Here is an 18,929-nt window from a genome sequence, read left to right on the forward strand (position 1 = left end):
GACCTCGAGGTGTGAACGAGTGGTGACTGAGTGGAAATCTGCTTTTCAGCTTCACTTGGCTCTTATAATGCGCCCCTGTGTGTGTGTGTGTGTGTGTGTGTGTGTGTGTGTGTGTGTGTGTGTGTGTGTGTGTGTGTGTGTGTGTGTGTGTGTGTGTGTGTGCACTTGAACTTAGATCAGTGTGTGTTCTTCTTTGGGCATCTGTGCATGCGTGTGTGTTCATCTGAGCGTATTGTTGGTGTGTGTGTGTGTGTGTGTGTGTGTGTGTGTGTGTGTGTGTGTGCGTGTGTGTGCGTGTGTGTGCGTGTGTGTCTTCATGGACTGTCAGTAACAGAACAAGTTTAAACCCTGCAGCAGCAGCGGAGCGAGGGGTTTCCAGGAATTAGTCCGATCCACTTCGCCTCAACTGCGACCTGTGCTGAGATAATATCGTATTTAAAGACTAGATTACTGCAGGTGTCTCACCTGTACGCTCAATCTGCAGGTTTATTTCAGACGGACACTTCACTTCTCCCGACAGTCGACTCTGCTTCAAGGTTTCATTCACAAAATTGTGAACAAAGAGTAAAAATAAGAATAACTCTCTGCAGAGCTCCGAGTCCTGCTTTCTTCAATCAGCTGACAAAAACAAAACAAATTTCTCGAGTTCGAGAGCGAAACACTCACAAAACATTAAGAGAACTCGAGGTGCAAAGTTAAATCCATTAAAGCATTAAAATGTAGCCGACCCGAGTCGAGCCACCCGAAGCATCAGTATTTAAAGACCTTTTTTCCAGAACGTTACATTTTGGTGCTTTAATCTATTTGTCGATTGAAAGAAAATCTGTTAAACATTTCAGACATTTTTCAAACAAAAATGCAGAACATGTGGATTTCTGCTTTTCTCTGTCTTTTATGACAGGAAATGAAGAGTCTTTGAGTTTTGCATTGTTGGTCGAACACAGAAAGCGATTTGAAGACGTCACTTTTTATGACTGAACGATTAATCTGCAGAATAATCCAATAATCGATAATGAAGGTTCAGAAGAAACTACTTACAACCACTTAATGTTGTTTGTTCTTGTAACAGTGAGGGTTGTGATATGGGAGCATTTTTCACAGTTTTATTTAACATTTTAAACGATTAATTGATTATCAATAAAAGGCTAATAGAAATAGTTACGTTAATGTTTGATAATGATGATAATTGTTGGTCCCGGCCCTGTCGATCACGTGTCATCAGAGCAGCGGCGTCAAGAATAATCTAAAAAAGCAGCATCTGATTTTGTTTTCCTCAAAACAACATCATCATCGTCAAGTGCACATTTACCTCACAGTAACTTTTAGCAAAGTGATCAATGACCTTCATGTCTTGAGTTTGATGACACGGTTCCTGATGGTGATTCATCTTATTGATTTATTCCATTAAAGTGTGTTCATTCTCACGGACGTTAGGAGGCAGTGTTTATCAACCGCTCGCCGCTCTCCACTGCCGCGGAGAGCGCTGTGTGTGGAGGACGACGCAGATGATGATGATGATGATGATGATGTGAGTCTGTAACCAGCAGACAGCAGGTTTTCCGTGTGGCGCCCGTATAGATTAACTACAGGCTGTTGACTGTGCAGAGCGCGACCTCTGACCCGGCAGCATGGAAACGATCAGGCCAACCAGCGGGCACTAAGTGTTCGAAGGGAGAGTGTGAGTGTGAGTGTGAGTGTGTGTGTGTGTGTGTGTGTGTGTGTGTGTGTGTGTGTGTGTGTGTGTGTGTGTGTGCGTGTGTGTGTGTGTGCGTGTGTGTGTGTGTGTGTGTGTGTGTGTCCAACCTGCAGTAGACCAACCGGTAGACAACCTATTAACCTGTAGGTGTCAGCTCATCGGTTGGACACATGCTCTCTCTTCAGGTCTCTCACACACATGTTCACTCTGAGAAACAAGAAAAATGGATAACAAGCTTATCGCACGCACGCACGCACACACGCACACACACACACGCACACACACACACACACACACACACACACACACACACACACATATATCCTGTATGTGCCGACCCCCTCGGACTGAACAGAAATGTGGTGTTTTCCATAAATATTGGAGCAGAGTTTGTGTTGGGTGTGTTTCAGTGTCCACTCCGCCACAGTAGGAGGTGAGTCACAGGTGTTTTTCTGCAGTCTCTTCATTATTATTTCATTATTTGGTGTTTTAATGACTCGTCCTCGCAGGATAACACCGTGTGAGAACCGATTTATAGTTTTTTACTCGTGTTAACGTGTCCTCCCGTCACCCTCTGACTGTATATGGTCACATCTCTTTTGCTTTAATCCGTAATGTACTTCACTTAACGAGGACGGAAGCTTTTAGTTTAGTGGCCGACCATCAGATCGCTGACAGCCAACGTCAGGTTTAACCTCCATCAGCCCGGCCGACCACTCGCTGATACAAATCTGCTCATCCAGAACAGACTGTGACGGGATCGACTCCGTGACCCCGTGACCCTGCGACGAGGTCAGCAACAGGCCAGTCGTGTGTTCGTGTCGTGTTGTCGACTTGTACTCTGTCCCGTACAGTGTGAGCTTCACATTTATATGAATGTATGTAACCAGATCTATTTCAGATTTATTTCTGCAAATAATGAAGCGGTCAGATAACTCTGATTAGTAGTTAATAGGGATTGATGCAGTCGAGTCAAAGTCCTTTTACTAAGTTAAAGTTATTGTTAATCTTCTTTTTACTTCCTCTTTTATGAGAAAACTCTTGTTTTCTCATGGTACAGCACATCTGGTAGCACTCTTGCGCCACGAGTTGCGTTTTTCCAACAGTGAATAATTTACAACTCTTTGGCACGAGGTGCAAAGTCGCTCCGCTTCTTTTCATGTGATTGCTCACGCTTTTTACCTGAAACACGCTAGTCAAAGGTGTTTCTGAAGCGGCTGCGTCTGTAGCATCGAGTCTCACTGTGATGCGGCCTGACAGTGAAACACTCCCTGATGACCGGACCCAAACAGAACCTGCAGATTTTACAGTTTTCAGCGGAGATCCAGAATGAAAATCAGCAGAATTCAGTAGAATGTTTCTTTACTCGTAAAGTGATAACTTGACTGATTTTGAGCAAAAAGAAACAAACCTAACACATTAAAAAGACCTAAACTTATCTCAGGCAGGCTGAAATAAATATTTAGTGCTCAGTTCCTCAGCAGTGAATCCAGTTTCTGACGTGTTGTCTCGCTGCTCCTCTAACTTTGATCTTAACGTTACCTGTGTGACACACGACTGTCCCACACGTGCACACGGTTTTACAAGCAGCAACTCTTTTCAAGTCTGTTGCAGTCGCCACAGATTCTGTGTCTCCTGATGACTTTAAATGACGTCTAATCAAACCCTCAGAGTCTCTGCCCTGCGCTGTTCCTCTTTAAATCAAGCTACATGAGTTTGTTGTCGATGGTTCGCCTCCTTCTCACTTCTTCTTCTTCTCCTCTCCAGGTTTGAACGACTGGAGGTTTTGGCAGTTTTTGCGTCCACTGTTCTTGTCCAGCTGGGAGCCTTGTTCATCCTGAAGGAGAGGTGTGTACGTCACCGACACACAAACTTACACACACTTCAGTCAGTGACGTTGACGTATATAAATAATGAGTCAGCATTTTTGAGATCACGTGTCTGTGTCTTGGTCTCTGTTTTATTTGTCCACGTCTCTTTCTTTGTCTCGCTCGCTCTGTCTCTCTTGATTAAAATTTCAATTATATTCAGCAGAATTATTATTTCCAAAGCAGTACACAAAGCATTTCCAATTGTTTCCTCCTTTTGTCTGTTTTTTTTTGTCCACCTCATTATTGATGTCGCCACGTCGCTTTGTTCCACTCAGGGTGCATGTTTTCTTCCTTTCTCATCAAACTATTCAAAAAATGCAATAATTGGTCCCAGGTCATTTACGCACATTTAATGTTACAACAAGACTTTAACTTATTATAATTCATCACTGCGGGTTCAACAGTCTCTACAAACACGTCTTTGAGCTCAGTGTTCTCGCCTCTGTCTGACAAAGTCTGACGGGACCCCCCCAAAATGATGTTTTTCACCTTTTCACATCCATTTACCCATCAACCAAAATGTTTTTATGTTTTTATATAACTTAAAATTTCTGTTGACAGATATATTGATAATAATAAATAAAATATGAAAGGTAGTAGTATAATAGTAGTAGGAAAAAGAAGTAGTAAAAGTAGAAGAAAAGTGTCTGCGCCCAGTTTTAAACCATTAAAGGAGAAATGTTCTGCTCATTTTCAGGTCCATATTTTAGTACTAGAATATGTTTACATGCTCTAACGCTCTGTTTTGGCTCCTGTGTCTTTAAGGCCCCTCTACTGAACACCCAGTCGCCTCTCATTGGTCAGCTCGCACACGCCTGACCCAGCATCGATAGCAACAACAGAGCAGCTCCGCTAAATCAATCCTCATGTGCCAAACTAGCCGCTATAGGCTTAATTAATTAATTATTAATTAAGCCAAATGTGTGACATAATCATGGAAACAAAGGCGGGACTACTGGCGAGGCGTTTAAGGAGCAGTGTTTTCTGTGGGAAACTTGGGACCTTTTTAACTTCCAGGATCTTTTACATTCACAAGAATATTCAGTGAATAACACACTGAAGGAAAACAACTAAGAAGTGTAGTCGGTCTCCTTCAGGACGCTGTGAGTTAAAATGTAAATACACTTAATTTTAATCTGATAAAACAGAAAAACACAAAGATTTTGTTTGATAACACGAGAAACTGCCTTGTTTTTGACAAAGTGGCCTGTAATTGTGTGTGTGTGTGTGTGTGTGTGTGTGTGTGTGTGTGTGTACAACAACGCCAGTCATGGATTTACTATGAAGAGGAGTGTGTGTGTGTGTGTGTGTGTGTGTGTGTGTGTGAGGGCTGTGGGAACGTCACTGCCTGGCTTTGTCTGTCATTGTGACACACACACACACACACACACACACACACACACACACACACCTTCAGGCAGCGTGTGGGGTTGTCTCGCGGTCAGCTCTCAGGGTAGGGAGGGGTACATTTCTAGAATAACAACACACACACAGACACACACACACACAGACACACACACAGACACACACAAATGCAGGTCAAGCAGATGGCACGCTGCCTGCTTACACTTTCAGGTGTGTGTGTGTGTGTGTGTGTGTGTGTTGATGAGTTTCTGGTTTCTGATTGGATAAAATCATCAAACATAGTTCAGATCAAAAGTTTAAACCACCTTTTCATATTTTAATCCAGGGTATATTAAAACTGTAGGTAACCATAGCAACAGTAGTGATGCCTCACACTGTTAGCCGACCACGTGGTGGAGGATTTAAAGGCGCAGTATGTCATTTCTGCCACTAGGGGTCCCTCTGTTAAAACAAAACACAAGTAGCGTGGGATCATGGGAGTTGTTGTATTTAAACACCTACTCATTACGTTTCGCTCTCCGACTTCCTTCCTCCTTCTCTCTGACTCTCTCCTGGAAGTGATAGCGACAGAAATGAAACGCTGGTTGAATATTGTTGGAAACATACAGAACAAAGGTTTAGTCGAGTCGTTTTTAGACATTTTAATGCAGACGTGTTGCTTATTACGTCTTCGAACACAGCAGAGCTTTGAGAAGAAGAAGAAGCTCCCACGCGTCCTCGTAGAGAAATAAAATGAAGCTGCTGCAGCCTTTAACTTCACCGTCACAACTAAAGTGTCTCTTTTAGAAAATATGATAAAATACAGACACGTTCAGGCTTTAATGAAGAGCTTGGCTCCATTTAAACTTCTGTAAATGTGTTAATGAATTATATTACTATCTAGCAGACTGTACGTCAGCTGTGGAGACCACACTCACTTTGTTTGACCGTATTACATAATATTAACATGTTGTGCTGTTTTATTACATTGTGTATTATATCAGAGCCTCACTGGTGCTGGATTAATAATAATATAAATACACAGAATATGAAAACACCGTGTTTTTCAATTCTCCCTCAAACACTCGATAAGATAAATGTTATTGATGGAGGACGTTGTTGCAGTTTAACAGTGTTTGATTGATTTTCTGCATTTCCAAGCTGTTGTTGTGTAAAATAAAGTTTTCATAAAGACAACTGACGACATATTCGGCGATAGCGACAAAGAAGACTAAGTGTTATTACTTATTGATAATATATATTAATCTGGTGTAGGGCCGCGACTAACGTTTATTTTATTGTCAGTCGTTTCGTCCTCAAATGTCTTGTTTTGTCCACAACACAAAGAGATTCAGTTTACTGTCACAGAAGAGGAAAGACACCAGGAAATATTCTCAGAAATCATGTTGTCATCAAAGTGTTTGGTGATTGATTAAATATTTGAGTCAGTGGATTGATTGGTCGATTGTTGATCTCTAGTCTGACGTGCTGACAGCTGACTTTGTGTTGCTCCTGTCGGGTTTAGATTCAGTTTTAACTTCAGTTCTGATTCTAGTTTGTTATATGTTGAATGTTTGGACCTGTTCGATCAGTGAGACGTGTTAAATGTGTTCTGGGTGGTTTTACGAGGTCACAACCCGACAACGGACCTGAAGACACAAGACTGAACATTTTGTTCTGTTGGTGCTGCTGTCTGTCAAACACACACACACACACACACACACACCGCCTGTACAGTACAGTACATGTCATGAATGGCAGTAGTGTGTGTGTGTGTGTGTGTGTTTGTGTGTGTTAATGTATTTCCTGTTTTCTCTCTCTGTTTGTTCACACGTTGTCTCCTTTCATTCATTTCATTTGTCTCGATCACTCTCTCTCTCTCTCTCTCTCTCTCTCTCTCACACACACACACCTACACACACACACACACACACACACACACACACACACACACACACACACACACAGACTCTGAGTAATCCCACCTGACCAGTGTTGTTGACTGTGTGTGTTTCTGTTTTGTCAGTGTGGAGCGCTTCATGGAGCAGCCTGAGGTCCATACGTAAGTATTACTGCTGCACACACACACACACATGAGCGAGCACACACACACACACACACACATTTACGTAAAGACACACACACACACACACACGAGCGCACACACACACACACATATACATAAAGACACACACACAAATTCCCTCATCGTGTTCTAAAATAAACAGACACAACGTGATACACTCCTGTGTGTCTCACACACACACACACACTGCCAGCTGTTGTTGGAACAGAACATCCCAAACATTTGGGTCACACACACACACACACACACACACACACACACGTATGCACACGTACACACACACACACACACACACACACACACACACACACACACACAGTCAGAGAGTGAACGAGTGGGACTGACTGACTGCAACATGTTCATTGTTAATTTCACACTCTGACAGTGTGTTTGTGTGTGTGTCCACACCAGCAGAGTTAATTAAACACACACACACACACACACGCACACACACACACTGTTCGACACTGCCCTCAGGGAAACATCAGCTCCGTCAGAGAAACAAACAGCAAATATTTATGAACAGCCTCTAAATCAAAAAGAATAAACAGAGAAAAATAAAAAGCTTTTATTTAAAAAGACTGAAAACTGTCTCAGCTCAGATTTAAATCTTGTTTTGTGCTTCCATATGTTGTCGACCGTGGCCGACCCGTGAACATCCTGCTCTTCCCCCTCAAACAAGCTGTTTTTGTAGCTTCTGCGTGTTAATCAAATCAAAATCACAATATGACTCTGCGAAATCCAAACTGCAAGACTTGCAAAAGAATCACGATATCTGTAAAGATAATCGAGATGATGATTTCTGCTGTATTTCAGTTTCACCGTGTTCAAACTCGACTGCTTCAGGATTTTTGTGAAGTAGCTGCAGTTTAACACCCGACATTTCCTGATTATGCTGCTTCGTTATTAAAGCTTTTAGCTGTGAGGACTTTGCTTTGACCACCACTCAAGACACGCGTATCGTTAGTTAAAGACACCGCTGGTAAAGATGTTTTTGTATCAAGTCACCTAAATGTGGTGGAATCGGTGCCTGAAAGACAAAAAGCTGCATGTCATCGTTGAGTTGAACAGTTAGAAATACAACAGAGGACATTTCTGATTTATTCAAATGTCTGGAGCGACACGTCTCCACAAAACCAATCATCCTCTGTGATATATTCAGGGATTCCTTCAGTAATCTTGTCGTTGATTTGTAAACATTGTTACCAGTTAAATGTTCCACGTCACGTATTTCTTGTGTTGGTGGTTCAGCTTCATGCCGCCACCAGATGTCTGTCGTCTCTTAACACAGCATCACCTGGACAGTGCAGGGTTCACTGGAAAACCTGGAGAATCTGGAAAACAGTCGACCAGTTTTCCAGTCTTGTGTTGTCCTGAAACATTATTTAAACTCCCCAAAACTTCACAATACAGTCTGGTGTTAGTGGTTTACTGTGTATTATTATAAAGACGTAGATGTTTCTTAAAAGGAAACCAGTGAGAGACTTCTTTTGTATATTTACTGTTGCTCTTGATGAAAACAAAACTTCCAGCAGAAAAAGGTATCGGGGTTATAAATCGATTAATTGAGGAACATATCGGTGTATTGGTGCGCTCTCTGTCTGGATCGTCACTGTTAATGATCTCTGGAGAAGAGTGAACCCTGCCATGTGTGTTCACAGCCGTGTCCATCATTTCCCTCAGCTGTGATCAGCCGTCAGAGACGATCTGATCAGGTTTTACTGATTCAGATTCAGAATCAATCCACTGATTTGTCAGGTGAACACCAGGTTTGTTTATCAGTCCAGTCTGTCTTTTATTGCTCTCCTCCTCCTCCTCCTCCTCCTCTTCCTCTCCTCCTCCTCTCCCTCCATCATCTCTCCATAATAAAACAGATTAGTGGCGGCTTTTATAACCTAAAACACAGCGAGACTTAAACCTGTCTCCTGTGACAAGATTACCCCCCTCGTTTCTCTCGCCCTCCTCCCTCTCTTTTCTTCTCTGAGTGGATGTGATTGGACAGAACAGGAGACGGCCGCTAACCGGAGGGACAGGTGTCTGCTGGGTAGAGCGACACACACACACACACACACACACTCTCTCTAATCTGTTGTTAGGGGGGAGGAGGGGTGAGGGGTCTGTGGGGGGGGTTTATCACCCAGTTATTGTGGCTCACTGTCGGGCCGCCCTCGCCTCCCGCTGATTGTTTGGACCCATTTTTTAGGCTCTTAAATGGATTGTCCCATGTGATTAGTGTATTGAAGAGTGTGTGTGTGTGTGTTTGAGAGTGTGTGTTGTTGCTGTTTGTGCCCGTGAGCCGGGTTTGAGATCTGGATTATATTAAAAAGTTATGATTGATGAGATGTTTTGTGTCCTGAGATGGTTTTCATAAACAAAAATAACAAAAAGGAAGTGGAACAAAACACAAAGACGTGCACGAGGTCAACTCATGTAGCCTGTTGAACACGTCCAGCGTGTAGCTGAAGTCTGTCAGCCTGTTGTTCTTCTTACTAACCTTTACTGTAAGACAACAACAAACACACACGGAGGAGGAGGCTGATTGTTCTGGGAATAAATGATCTCTTGATGTAAACAGGAGGGAGAATTCAGTTTTTCCTTATATCTGGCCGCCTGACTCGACTCGGTCTCACTCGGCACGTCAAATTTGCATTTCCGTGACATCAGGGCTCTGAACTTGAAGGTGTGTCTTTAACTGATGACAAAATACTTTTCTTCCACCCCGCAGTACTTTGAAAAAATAGCCGCCAACAAAGCCAACATGTTTCATTTCCTATAAATTGGAGTGTCGTGCTGTGGTGAGTGCTGAGCGGCTGGAGAAAGACGGCAGGTCGCAGCAGGTTTGCAGTTTCGCAGTAAATTAAATGCACGTCAGTGTGTCTGCAGCTTCTCGACACTCACATGAGCTGTTTCATTAATGCTGGTTAAAGTCGCCTCAGGAGGAAAACGCCTCTCCTCTGATCCCTGACTACATTCTGTATATAAAACTATATAAGAAGCTACAAAACTGAGACTTTTAAAAACCTTTTCTCTCAGACATGAGTTGAGAAAATGGAGGCTGTGTCAGAAATGTTATCATCTCGTTTCCTCTGAGCCTCTCCCACAATGCACTGCACTCACACATCGCCACACTACTCATAAATTCACATGTACACTCAGCTAATCATCAGACCAGCCTGCTAACGATGTGCTAATTATTTCAGCTGAAGATGTTTTTTCCTCCCTGTGTCTCTGCAGCGGTCGTCTGCTGGTCGGGACGTTCGTCGCTCTCTTCTTCAACCTGTTGACGTTGCTGTCGGTCAGGAACAAACCGTTCGCCTACGTCTCTGAAGGTACAGTCGACCCGTCTGCTCCCAGTTCACCCGGTTCACCCAGTTCACCCTCTCACTGTGATGTTACATGCAGCCTCACTTCACCTGGTTTCTGGCCTGTGTTATAAACAGTGCTTTTGAAGAGGCGGGGGTGGATTTAGTGTTTTTTGTCCGTCTTGGGTTTCTCCTCTGGACTGGTGAGGTTTGATAATCCTCCCCCTCACTGGGGAACAGGGACAATTTGGCTTTTGTCATATTTTGGGGGGATTACCGAAGTAAAATGAAATGCTTGCTCACTGTTTTGTCAGTAAATAAATCACAAATGGCAGCAGAGGGATCAGAGGTTAGTCCCTTTCCTAATTGCAGAAATCACTAAGTTATAAAACCAAACACAGTTGTTTGCTCTGAAAATATGACAATATATGTTTTTCACATTAATTTCAAAAGATTATACGGAGGGACAGAAAAGACGACAGTGAGTTGACACGCAACACTGGAGATAAAGTGGATTTAAAGCAAGCAAACTGACATTTATGTCCTTGTTAGGGGTGAAACTAAAGATTGTTTCGTTATCTTATAAACTGCTGATTGTTTGGTCTGTGAAATGTTGGAAAATTACCATTACAGTTTCCCAGACCTCAAGGTAACATTTTCAAATGTTCAAACAGTCCAAAAGCGACAGATATTCAATTTAAAACGACATAAAAAAGAGAAAATAACAGAAATAGAGGGTACGGATCGATCAAATACGTGTTAAGCACGTTTCATTCCCTAAAAACTTCTTCACAATAAAAGTCCCCTGCAGTGAGGTTATTTCAAAGCTTTTATTAAGAAGCACCGACGTCAGGAAGTGTTTTTTACCAGCAGTAATTTAAAGGTATGATTTGTAAAATATGGCCAGAATATGAAGGCAGCTCCAAAAACATAGAGGGCAGCATCTCACCAGAGAAACTAACCACTGCTGCTCTCTGCTAGCTATCCTTTAGCTGCAGCGAGCTACTGTTGGCTAATTAGCTGACGGCTCAGTTAGCCCTGGAGTTTGTCTGGACCGAGTTTAGCAGCCTGAGAGTGACACACACACTCGTTATAGGTCACACACACACACACAGACGCAGAGGGGAAGGGCAGCCCAGGCGACTGTCGACCCCGGGACACATTAACCTCACTGAGACTCAGTCTGCTGCTGATACAGACAGACACCAACACACACATTAATATCGTATTCTCATTTGTACCTGTAGACACACTTCATGATGTGCAGCCGTTCACAAGTCTGACAACACGCACACACAACAGGAAGTGCGTTGGGCAGCAGTCAGGGAGGGAAAGATGGAAAGGAGGGAAAGAAGAGAGGGAATGAGGAAGATCCATCCTTCTCTCGCCTCCTCTCCTTGTTCCATCGCTCTCCTTCCTTCCTTCCTTCCTTCCTGTTTTCTTTCCCGTCATTTCTCTCTAAAAACGGAAACAAGAAATGAAAAGATGGAAGTAATTGTATAACCAGGAGATGAAGAGGAGGAGAGGGAAGAGTTGTGGAAATCCTCAACTCTTCTCTCCCCCATCTTCACTTCCTTGTTTCCCTCTCTTGTTTCATCCTCCCGTCTCGTTTCCTCCTCTTCTCCCTCCCTTCTCCCTTCTCCCTTTCCTCCCACCTATGGTTTTATCGTCTCTCCTCTCCTTCGTCCTCTCCTCTCCTCTCCTCTCCTCTCCTCTCCTCTCCTCTCCTCTCCTCTCCTCTCCTCTCCTCTCCTCTCCTCTCCCCATTTCCTCTCCTCCCCTCCTCGTCTCTCACCTTCTTTCCCATCTTATGTCATCCTTTCCTTTCCTGCTTGCTCCTCTCTTCCCCTCTTTTGCTCCCCCTTTCCCTTCGCTTCTCCTCTGCTTCCTCCTCTCCTGTCCTTTACTCTTCCTCCTCCCATCCTCTCCTCTCCTCTCCTCTCCTCTCCTCTCCTCTCCTCTCCTCTCCTCTCCTCTCCTCTCCTCTCCTCTCCTCTCCTCTCCTCTCCTAACCTCTCCTCTCCTCTCTCCTCCCCTCTTGTTTCCTCTCATCTCTCATTTCCTCTCCTCCCCTCCTTGCGTCTCGTCGTTTTTCCCATCTTATGTCATCCTTTCCTCTCCTCTTTTGCTCCCCCTCTCTCCTCTCCCCTGTGTTTCCTCCTCTCCTATCCTCCCCTCCTCGTCTCTCGTCTTCTTTCATCCTTTTCTGTTTCCTCCTCTCCCCTAATTTCCTCTCCTCCTCTCTGTTCCTCTCCGGCTGACTCACTATGAACAGTCTACTGATGAATGAGGTCAGTGTGTGTGTGTGTGTGTGTGTGTGTGTGTGTGTGTGTGTGTGTGTGTGTGTGTGTGTGTGTGTGTGTGTGTGTGTGTGTGTCAGCTGTCTGCTCTTGCGTTCGGAGCAGTCTCAACATCACTTAACATCTGACATTTAGGGACGGGAGGGGGATGAAACTACACACACACAAACACACACAGGCACTTAACTTTGCCAAAACACACAATATCTCTCACTCATTACACACTACCACACACACACACTAACACACACTAACACACGCACACACACACACACACACAGTCTGACGGAGCGAGACTAAAAGTGCATTACGCAACAATGTTCCAGACAGTGGTAATGTAGTGTGCCAGAGGGCCAGGCGGGCAGAGAGACATGCCAACACACTAACACACACACACACACACACACACACACACACACACACTCACACATACGCACACACTCAGAAACATCGTACATCCTCCTTGTACACACAGATCATAAATAAATCACTCCATTAAAATGTTTGTTTAGACTGACTCACCCTGCAAGCAAAACAAACAAACCCCCCCCCTCCACACACACACACACACACACACACACACACACACACACACACACACACACACACACACACACACACACACACACGCTAAAGTCTGAGCAGGATGGGATGTGAAGGGCCTTTGACCCGACGCCGAGCCTTCGGGCTTTGCGGTGTCGTCAAACATTAAAGGTGGGACGACGCAGCCGAGCGAGAGCGCTTATCTTTTTTTAACGACGGAGCGACGATACGCTGAAACATTTTTATCCTCGTCAGGATGAAGAGTCTCTGTCTCTTCATCTCTGTTAGAGACGTTAATGAGAGTTTGGGTCCAGATATTAGAGTTCTGAGCCTCAGCGGGACCAGCTGTCACAGTTATAACAGCTAAAATCTTAACGCTGCCGTTTCCAGATGATTCTGAAACGTAAAGGACGCAGCAGCTGTCAGATGAAACAGCTGTGTGTCTTCATGTTTCACGCAGCATTGAACAAGAAACATGTTCTCAGCTCGAACTCAAAGTGCAAAGTTATTTGTTCCTCGCTTCATGTCAGACCGTAGAAAATGTCTCCACAGACGTTTGTTTCTTCTGAGACTACATGAGAACATTTTACTCCACAAACATGTTTTAATTGAATCTTTTGGATTAAAGAGCTACAAAACAACTGGATAAATAATCGACTAGTTGATCTAAAGTAAAATAATTTGATCATCGATTACTGAAGTCAAAGGAAATCATGCAGAAGACTGAGAGCTTTCTGGTTCCAGACTCTCAGATATGAAGAGATTATTACTTTGATTTAATTTTATACTCAAGATGAAAGAAGGTCTCTTTGGGTTTTTGGGTTTTTGGGTTGTTGGTCAGACGAAGTCAACTATTCAAATGCACGACGGTTCTCGATGCATCTGAATGTGCGACATCCTCAATTGTCTATATCACTACACAGAATACTTTTTCAACAGTTATTACAAGCAGTCAGATAAATCTAAACTCCTTTTGTATTTTTAAAAGTCCTTTAGAAATCTGACTGCACTGATCTACAATATAAAAAGCTCCATCTTTTAAACTCCAGTATCTGTAAAGTATTCCTGAGAAGAGCAGTTGCCAAAATTTTGTAATAAACTTTGCGGCTACAATCGATTAAAACTGCAGACTGCAAACACGAGAATTAAAGATGCTCGACTGAGTAAATAGTTACGTAGACGTGTGAAAATGTTCTGCATTTTGATGGACTTTCAGAAAAGACTAAGTCCCCGAAGCAAAAGAAACATCTGAGGAAAATGGAGTATTCATTAATCCAGATTATGGAAACCAGGTTTGCCATTTAGGAAATCAGATAACTGCAGGAAGCCGACAGGAGACTGTAGAAACATACTGATAGATTGTAAAACTTATAAAGATTGAAGAGGAGTTTTGTTGTACGCTGACGACTTCTCTCTCTCTCTCTCTCTCTCTCTCTGCAGCGGCCAGCAGCAGTTGGCTTCAGGAACATGTGGCAGATCTGAGTCGAAGGTAAGAACATTTTCATGACTTCATCCTTTTTTTTCTCTGCTCCTCCTCCTCCTCCTCCTCTCTGTTTTCTCTCCACTTGATCAGCAGATTTCAGTCTCAGGTAGGAACAGGAAGGATCCACTTACACTGACTCAACACACACACACACACACACACATCCTGTGTGTCACTGCTTACAGTGTGGATCTGTGTGTCCAGGTGTGTGTGGCACAAATGGCCTTCCCGCGAGGTCAGAGGTTACTCTCGGTCAGTGTTGTGGACCTGAGGTCAAAGGTCAGGTCGACTCATTGATCGAGCTTCTCAGAAAACAGGTTTCAGATCAGTTTGATTGTTGTTTCCCGGAGAGTACAGTGACACAGAAGCATCTGCCCAGGTTCCTCTTCTTGACCCGGGTTCAGGGGTCAAAGGTCACGGGTCACTGTTATCAGAGTAAAACTACACTTTATCCATAGCTGACTGATCGCCTGTCAAGTGGGCGTGAGGATCCAGTTCAGTAACTACTCAGGGTTTGTTCTCAAGTCTTGAGTTGAGATGCAGTTTGTTAGCTGTTGGGTTGTAACATGATTATTTCTACCAATCTACAGAAACATTGATCAGATCAATCATCATCAAACCCATCCTGCACAACACATCATCCACGGACACACAAAGCTGAAACAAAGTTCAATAATCGGAATAATTAAGCACATTTTTTCCCCAGTTTCTCCGATGTAAATATTCTGTACGTCGCTTTAAACAAACTACAAGGAACTTTTTTTGTCGTTATAAAAAAGGTGATGCCTCTCTATGACCCACAGAAGCAAACACGACCATCAGTGAGAAGATTAGCAGTTTGCATCTGGTGTTATAGTGGCTCTTAATGTTTGTCACAGGGCTGAGTGCTGAGGAAAGATCTGTAGTCTGGTGGTACGACGGTGAATACTGCTGGTAGAGCAACTCACTTACAATTTACCGATCCATATCTTGTTCATGACGGAGACAAAACATTTCTAGAGAATATTGATAACTTCAGCTTTAACTCAACAAAATTGCTACTACCGAGCAACCGGATCTGTAGCTGTAGGAAGTTCACTTTATTTCACCATGATCATTTATAATTCTAAGTTTACTCAAAAAGTAAAAGTTTTGGAAAGTCAGATGAAGTTTCTTAGTCCACAAAACATAAACAACTAAACAACTGAAGTAGCTGGAGACTTGATTTAAAACGGAAAAACAACCAAAAAAAAAAACATCAAATGTCTCCATACAGCTCGTCTGCTGTAGTCACAGTCTGCAGAAGCCCCGAGATCACAAACTGACCTGAAAAGACATGCTTAGCTTAGCTTAGCTTAGCTTAGCTTAGCTTTTCGACAGGAGGCCGTGGAAATGATTTTGTTCACTGCCAGAATTAAGACAAAATGGACGTTCCTTGGAGGCTTTAATTTGTGTTAAATAATGGATAAATTAATATTTTAGACTTTTGGTTGGACGACGACATTTGAAAAGGTCGACCTGGACTGGACATTATTATTATTTGTATTTTCTGACTGTAAACGATAAATCAGGAAAAAATTCTGCAGATCAGTTGAAAACAATTATCTTTCCTCCTGCAGCTCCGTCATTTCAACCACATGTTGAAGAGTAAAGCTTTGTTCAAATACAGAATATATTTTAACTTTAGTCACGATCACAAAGTTGTCAAGTAAGCAAAACATGACGGGAATAATCAGAGGAAATGTCACAAAAGATATGTCAGATTCATTTTAATATTTGAGGTGAAAATAAGAAAGTATTTACATTTTCCTGTAAAGGTTTAGTCCTTCTAATTGAAAAGCTTCCCTGCAGATGTGATGCTGCGATGTGTTTTGTGACGCAGGGAGCTAAAAACTGTGAGCGCTGATCTTTTCCGGACACTTGATATTTGTGGTTGGAAGCCGACTCTCAGCACCAGAATTGAATCTCTCTCTCAAATTCTGTTGATGCAAAAACGTTTCCTCCACAGAACCGCAAACGTTTTTTTCCGGCTCCTGCAGAATTTGACGCCAGTCAGGAAGAAACGAAGCCTCTGAACCTGGATTCAGACCTCAGGCTGGATTATAACGTATATAAGTGTCCGTAGAAGTTATCTCTTCACTGATATATAACAAGAAACCAGTAATTAAATCAGTTTACTGGTAACAAAAGAAAATAATTAAGTCTTTTTACATCTTTATTCACGTTGCCATGGTAACGTATAGACCGACTCCAGAGACAGACTTGATGCTCAGTGTCGACTGTTGTGATGAATATTACATCCCACTGTGTGTTCCCACATCTAAAGTGGGTGAAGTGCACGCACGCACGCACACACACGCACACACACACGCACACACACACACACACACACACACACACACACACACACACACACACAGAGAGAGTCAGCAGCTCAGTTGGTGCAGGTTACTCGGGGCGACAGCCTGGAGAGTTGTGCAGCAGAACTGAGCTGTGATTGGCTGAGAGGGCAGAAATGAACAGGACGTCCCAGCCTAGTTTCCAGTCTTTGTGTGTGTGTGTGTGTGTGTGTGTGCATGTGTGCATGTTTGCATATGTGTGTGTGTGAGAGAGATGCTCTGTATGCCTTCATGCGCGCACATTGTGTCTGAATGTGTGAATGTGTGCGCTTTCCAATGTGTGTTTGCAAATAATGTGCTTGCTTTACTCTGTCTTTGTGTGTGTGTGTGTGTGTGTGTGTGTGTGTGTGTGTGTGTGTGTGTGTGTGTGTGTGTGCGTGCTACAGTGTTGTGTTGTAATAGTCTGTCCCTACTTAACCTCAGCAGGATCTCGGGGCCAACTGGGTTATATAAAGCCTGCTGCTCTCTCGGCCTCACCAGCCACAGGCCTGAGCCCTGTGTGTGTGTGTGCGTGTGTGTGCGTTTTTTTTTTCCGTGTGTGTGTGTGTGCGTGCGTGTGTGTGAAGGGAGATAGATAATTAAACAAATGTGTGACAGAGGCAGAAAGTGAAATTTTGTCTGATTCTCATCCTGAAACGTTCGTCTTTCAGCTTTTTGTTTTCAGCCTCCCTGATAAATCATTATTTTGGGATTCCCTTTGTTTTAAAGGTAAAATTAGAATTTTCTTAATTACCTGTGTTTGTCTCAACAATCTCTGATAAACTTCTGCACTGTCGCGGTCTAACGGAGCAATTATTGTAATTCAAGGCAGCTTCACAAAGATGTTTAAATTCAGTAAAAGTCTAACGTGTTCAGTGTTTTGTGTGGAGCCAACAGAGTCACAGTATCAAGTGTTTGTTTATCTCTCTGCTTTAATCCAGCGCTCGCTGTCTGCAACGTGTCTGGATTAACACACACATACACACACAGGGTCACATGTCAAATTATATCAATGCATCAAGAGGGATTACGGGATCGCTGGGATTGTCAATCTCGTCCCAAAACTCTCCACTTTTCTCCTCCTTCTGTCTTTTCTGTCTTGCAGTCCCCGAAATACAACTCATCATATTCAGGGTTCATTTTGAAGTGAAAGTTAAAAAAATGGCTGAATGTTTTTGGCCTCAACGATTACTTTCATTGTCGGTTAATCTGTCAATTATTTCGTTGGTGAATCAATAGATTTTTAGGATTGTAAAAGGTCAGAAAATGCTGAAAAATGTCCCAAGATGACGTCCTCAAATGATATTCAGTTTGCTGTCATAGAGGAGGAAAGAAACCAGAAAACATTCAGATGTTGGCTGTTTTTTCCTGCTCAGACTGATTCATCAATTATCCAAATAGTTTCAATTAATGTAAAAGTTGACAGCTGACTACTCAACTCGATGCTGCTGTTATAGCTTCAGATTTCACAGTTATTAATAAATCCCAACAGATTGCACGTCAGGCTGCAGAACTGAAGATGAAACCGTCTTTTCTGCATGAAACCTCCTGCGGGGGAAGAATCTGACGAGGGGAAACCCATCGGCTCAAACGTTGTGACTCACTGCTTCAGTTTTTGGACTCCAAAGCGAGGCTGTGTGTGACGGAGCGACTCTGAGGGTTTGTTATGAACCCAGAGCGTCCAGCGGTGAATCACCACCTGTGCTCATACGTCCCAGTAACATCAGTCCCAGCAGTCCTTCCATTATTCACCGTCTGAGGAGCCGCTGTAGGATCCGTCTCGGGTGACATCATCACAACTGTCTGTCTCTGTCGTCCTTCTTAATGAGACTGAGCCGGACGATATTATAGGAAAAACATGTTTTTCTTTTGAGGGCTAAACAAAGGTTTTATAACTCACACACATTCTTCCTCTTCACTTCTTCTTCTTCTTGTTCAGTTTTATAA

The 18,929-nt window shown here is 43.2% G+C and overlaps 1 protein-coding gene across 1 annotated transcript in view; it reads left to right on the forward strand.

The window, feature by feature from the left end:
- Positions 1–18,929, forward strand: part of slc30a6 (solute carrier family 30 member 6) — a 62,240-nt gene that overhangs the window by 29,570 nt on the left and 13,741 nt on the right. The window contains exons 7-10 of the mRNA XM_073482201.1: positions 3,464–3,544; positions 6,938–6,973; positions 10,232–10,326; positions 14,583–14,631. Of these exons, the coding sequence (XP_073338302.1) occupies positions 3,464–3,544; positions 6,938–6,973; positions 10,232–10,326; positions 14,583–14,631 (261 nt within the window). The remainder of the gene's footprint in view (positions 1–3,463; positions 3,545–6,937; positions 6,974–10,231; positions 10,327–14,582; positions 14,632–18,929) is intronic.

Source organism: Pagrus major, chromosome 15 (genome assembly GCF_040436345.1).
Source record: "Pagrus major chromosome 15, Pma_NU_1.0".
NCBI classification, from domain to species: domain Eukaryota; kingdom Metazoa; phylum Chordata; class Actinopteri; order Spariformes; family Sparidae; genus Pagrus; species Pagrus major.